At 46.6% G+C, this 5,411-nt stretch overlaps 1 protein-coding gene across 1 annotated transcript; it reads left to right on the top strand.

The window, feature by feature from the left end:
- The first annotated feature begins 388 nt into the window (after window positions 1-388).
- LOC147904287 (pentatricopeptide repeat-containing protein At5g27110-like) lies at window positions 389-5,130 on the top strand. The gene has a single exon (XM_087385676.1). It carries the CDS (start codon window positions 804-806, stop codon window positions 3,369-3,371), a length of 2,568 nt encoding a protein of 855 aa, XP_087241802.1. The 5' UTR covers window positions 389-803; the 3' UTR covers window positions 3,372-5,130.
- Window positions 5,131-5,411: the final 281 nt, after the last annotated feature.

Here is a 5,411-nt window from a genome sequence, read left to right as displayed (position 1 = left end):
GAACACTTGGAAGGTGCTCATGTACCCAATTAAGAATGATGATGTGGCCCATTTGCTGAAGCTCATACATGCAAGTTGCATATTGCACAACTTGACCCTAGACTCTGACCAGGAGCGTGATCAAGTTCTTGAGCGGGACATGAATGATCCGTTGCTCGATCACATGAATGTTGGGTATGCTGCGGTCGGACGGGTTGTGAGATGAGTTGATGTAGTATGTGGTGGGCTTGGCAGCTTGAGTGTGTGTTGTGTTCGGTGTGAATTTTGTGCATAAGTAGTGGTCGATTGGCGATGTGGAAATGTGTGATAAAACGAAGTCTCAAAGTGAGACCCTTGTGCAATTCAATCGACTTGTTGCAATTTCAATAATCAACATGCGATGGCGAGATGCTGTTTCAGGACCGTTCGAGGAGCCAGAAGGTGCAAGACGCGAGCAGCATGTTGAAGGAGTGGCCTTTGAGGAGCAGCTGCGATGAAAACAGGCCGGGCAAACAGAGAGAATCAGAGCACGCAAATGCCATCCGCGGGAGAGTTTGCAGCGCTGCTGGCTGCTCGCGGGAGAATTCGCTGGTTGCTTGCAGCAGACAGGAAGGACCCAATTGCAGGCCAATGCAGAGCGTGGGAACGTTTGCCACCCCTGGCAAACATTTGCCAGGCCTTTGGCAAATTTGCCAAAGCAAGCGATCGCGGGAACCAGCTCTAAGCGTGTACGCAATTGCTATCAGCTATGGAAAGGCATCCTCGTAGGAGAGAAGCAATTCCCTGTTGGTTCAACCCCTTGGTCTGCCCAGATTCCACTTGGAATGTGTTCTCCACACAGGATAGACCCCTCGCAGCACAATTTTTACCTACAAGCTTTCGCCCCTGTGTTTCCTTACTCTGTGAAGCGACCACGGAGTCATCTGGGTTCTCTCGTTCGTGACAATGCACCCCCAGAACAAGCTCTACGAAATACATTTGAGGCCAACCTCCTCATTAGTCTCTATGGCAAAAGTTTGGCCCTCGCCGATGCACGATCAGTTTTTGACAGAATGCAACAGCGGGATCTCGTTTCCTGGAATTCTATGATAAGTGCGTACGCACAGCATGGCCACAGCAACATAGTACTTCAGCTCCTTAGAGAAATGGAGCAGCAGGGCATGAAACCGGATAAAATAACCTTCATTTGCACGCTGCGATCCTGTGCCAATCCGGGAGCTTTACAAGAGGGGAAGGTGATCCATGCATGCATTATCGATCGTGGATTTGAGACGGATCCTTTAGTGGGTACGGCGCTTGTAAATATGTATGGCAAGTGTGGTGTCCTGGAGCCTGCACATAGAATTTTTGACAAAATGCATCCCTGCGACACAGTCTCCTGGAATGTCATCATAGCAGCATATTTCCAGCAAGGCCACGGCAGGCAGGCACTTGAGCACTTTTTCAAAATGCAGCAGCACGGTGTGAAGCCTGACAAAGTGACATTCGTCACTATTGTCAGTGCATGCGCAAGTTTGGAAGGCTTAGCTGAAGGCAGGATCATCCATGCATACATTCGCGATTGTGGATTTGAGTCGGACGTTGTCCTGGGTAACGCACTTATTACAATGTATGGCAAATGCGGGAAAACAGAGGAAGCAAAAGCTGTGTTTGACAAAATGCAGCACCATGACGTGGCCTCGTGGAATGCAATGATTTCAACTTATGCCCAGGAATTGGATGGCAGCGATGCCCTGAAAGTCTTTCAGAGGATGCAGGAGGAAGGTGTCAAGCCAGATAAAGTCACTTTTCTCAGTGTTTTGCCTGCATGTTCAAGCTCGGCTTGCTTAGCAGAGATTGAGCTTATCCATGCATCTATTGTCGACGCTGGCTTTGAGTCAGATATAGTGGTGGGGACTGCCCTACTCAATACTTATGGCAAGCGTGAAGCTTTTAAGTCTGCACGGCTGCTTTTTGACAAAATGCCTCGGCATGGTCTGGCCTCTTGGAACGCCATGATTAGCGTATATGCCCAACGAGGGCATGGCAGGGAGGCCCTTAATTTTTTCCATCTATTCCTGCAGAGAGGGGGGGTACCAGACAAGGTGACCTTTATCTGTGTCTTGACAGCTTGTGCGAGTCTTGCAGCCCTAAAAGAGGGTAAGCTCATCCATGCACGAATTGTTGATTCTGGATGTGTGGCTGATGTTGTTGGGAATGCCCTGATCAGCATGTATGGCAAGTGCGGAGCTTTGGAGGCTGGACGCTCTCTGTTTGACAAATTGCAGCAACGCAGTGTAGTTACCTGGAATGCCATCATGGCTGCCCATGCTCAGCAGGGACAGGGGAATCAAGTATTGCAACTTTTCAGGAAAATGCAGGAGGAAGGTTTCAAGCCAGATAAGGCAACCTACCTTGGTGCTTTGAGTGGATGTGCCAACCCTGCAGCATTAGCAGAGGGTAAGTTGGTTCATACACGCATTGTGGGGGATGGATTGGAGTCAGATGTTTTGGAAAGTGCCCTTGTGAGTATGTATGGCAAGTGTGTGGCTTTGGAGGAGGCAAGCAGATTTTTTTGCAGGGTTCACCAATATGGAATTTCCGTATGGAATGCCATGATTGCCGTGTACACCCAGCAAATGCATGCACAAGAAGCGCTTTTGCTTTTTAGACAAATGCAACACATAGGGTTGACACCAAATCAGGTCACTTTTATCTGTGTTTTAGGTGCGTGTGCCAATCTGGCAGACCTTGCAGAAGGGAAAAAGATCCATGCATGCATTGCTGACCGTGGACTTCTATCGGATACTCTTGTTGCAACAGCACTGATGAATGTGTATGGCAAATGTGGGGCCTTGGAAGATGCACGCCAGGTTTTCAATGGAATTCGTAAACGTGATGTCATCAGCTGGAATGTCATGATTTTAGTTTATGGGCAGCAAGGGCATGGCAAGAAGGCTCTTCAACTTTTTCAAGAAATGCTAGAGGAAAATGTTAGACCAGACGATGTCACATTCGTTAACCTATTATCCAGCTGCAGCCATGCAGGTCTTGTGAATGAGGGTCAGGATTGCTTTGTTTCTATGAGTAAGGATCACAACATCACGCCAACATTGGAACATTTTGGGTGCATGGTTGACCTCTTTGGGAGGGCTGGACAACTAGCTGAAGCAGAGGGTTTTATCTACAAAAGATCACTGCAACAGCATGCTTTGGTTTGGATGAACTTGCTTGGAGTATGCAAGTTACATGGTGATATGGGTAGAGGGAGACGTGCTGCGGAACAAGTTCTTCAACTAGAGCCGAAGGATTCTGGAACATATGTACTGCTTGCAGACATGTTTGCAACGGATAGATGGGATGATTTAGAAAAAGTAAGACAAATTATGATGGGGAAGTGTCTGCCAAGATGAAGTCAAGTAGAGGTTGATGATAGAGTCTGTTGCTGCTGATTCATGGATCACACAGCAAGTATAATGCAGTATATGCAGTTGGGAGGATGTGACTGTGCATCTGGAGGTTGCAAAACGACCACGTGCATTTTCCAGATGAATGATTAGCATTCACGGTTAACTTTACTGTGTCTTTGGTGCATGTGCCAGTCTGGCAGCTCTGGTATAAGGCAAGGCAATTTGTGACTGATTATTGGATACACTTTAGGGGATGCACTGATGATATAAGTGGGAATGTGGTGCCATGGATGATGCATACCAGGTTTTGAAGGAAGGTTTGGAGGTAATCTGGTTGCCTGAAAGTCATGATCACTGTGTGGTCGGCAAGAAATGCTAGAGGAAAATGGAAAACTGGATGATATCACTTATCTAATGTACTATCACAGGTACGATGAGTGAGGGTTAGCAATGTGAGTAAGGATCATGGCCCGAGGTGAAAAGAAGCACTATATTAAGCAATTGGGAGGAAGCGCTGCAAAGCATAGTCTTTGATTAGGATTGAGTGACACAGGTACTGCTTACCCGCATAATTGCCATGGAACTTAAAGACATAGAAGTGAAACAATTTGATCTGCAGCAAGGGACAGATGCTACTGAATATCTTTGATTATGTCAACAGCCTATCTGCTTCTTTCACACAGCTTGACAGAACAGGTACATGATAAAGAGGGGCGTACAGAAGGTGCCAAGATGATAAATTAAAGTTGACTATGGAGATCATTGTTTGGAGGTGATTGTAACATGCTACTGATGTATTCTATGTATGTCAGTCTAACCTCTTCTTTGGAGGCGGAAGATGTGCTTACTTGCTTTTTTAACTGATAGTGAGACTTCAGAGAGAGCTGTATGTGAGAAGGCTGGCTGCCTTTGATTACTGCTTGTGGCTAGGGACTGCTGCTCGAGGGCTGAATGCTTGCTGCAGGAAAACTGGATGCCCTCTCCAGGAGGGAAATGGGCTTATATAGGCTGCTGCCCCCTCTTGGCTGTAGGTTGACTCTCAGGCCCTGTAAGCCCGACTAGCAGTCTGCCAGGCCAACCTGGTAGACTAGCCGACTGCTGGGTTTCACCTTGGGCTACGGAGCAGCTTGGTGCTGCTACTATCGGTCCTGCCTGTGTAGCAAGCTCTCGTTGTTGAGTGTGTGGAAACCCATTTGCAACCTGAAGCTGCAAGCTCTCCTTGTTGGCTGTGTGGAAGTCCAAGCTGTCATGGTTGTGTGTGGCCTTGCTGCTGCTGGAACGGCTGCTATTTGGTATTAGCAAAGCTGCTTCCTTAATCTGCATCTGTGACTTATGGCTGGCTGCCCTTGTGGTAGTCATTAGGGGTTGTGCCTCGTCATCTGAGAGGGTGTGCACTTGACATCCTGTATCACTGAGATTGATTGAAACTGCATTCAGGTCAACAGGTGTCCTCACTGAGTTCTGATGATGCTGGCATTGACTCCAATAAGGTGGGCCTAGTAATGCCGACCCTTCGCATTAACTGCACAGTGGGACTTTGTTTGATCAATTGAACTGGAGGGACCTTCTGAACTTGAGGAACTTCGTGAGCAGCTTGTGGGAACCTGCTGAGCTTCTTGTACTTGCTCGACTATCTTGCTCAGTAACAAAAAAGCATATTTGGTTGGTTCCTATTAGAACGTTTGCAAATGTTTGGATGTGTGAAAACATGAAGCTGGCCACTAAAAAGAATTCATTATTATTATTTGTAAATGAATAAAGAAACCAGGAGAAATGCTGGGCCTAAATCTTGAAAGCTACGTGTGTGTATGCACGTGCGTGGGTGTGAATGCATGCATTTGTTTTTCTGACATGTACAATTAAAAAAAAAAAGTGAAGTAATTTTATTAACTGTAATAGATTACAAATTATTATTATTATTATTTAGTTGCCTCCCATAAGTTCACCAGATTTTGACAGCAGCACCTGGCAACTATGCTCCTGAACATGCACCATTGTTATGAACTGGTCTTTTGATCACCGAAGACCATTGAACCTACTAGG

Source organism: Dipteris shenzhenensis, chromosome 2 (assembly GCF_047967505.1).
Source record: "Dipteris shenzhenensis isolate YYH24624 ecotype China chromosome 2, Dip_SZ_1.0, whole genome shotgun sequence".
Taxonomy (NCBI): Eukaryota; Viridiplantae; Streptophyta; class Polypodiopsida; order Gleicheniales; family Dipteridaceae; genus Dipteris; species Dipteris shenzhenensis.
Note: the sequence above shows the minus strand (reverse complement) of the source record. Positions and strands in the feature narration are given on the sequence as shown.

Excerpts from the sequence above, each read along its gene's own strand:
- LOC147904287 (XM_087385676.1), top strand. The coding sequence starts at position 804 with ATGTGTTCTCCACACAGGATAGACCCCTCGCAGCACAATTTTTACCTA.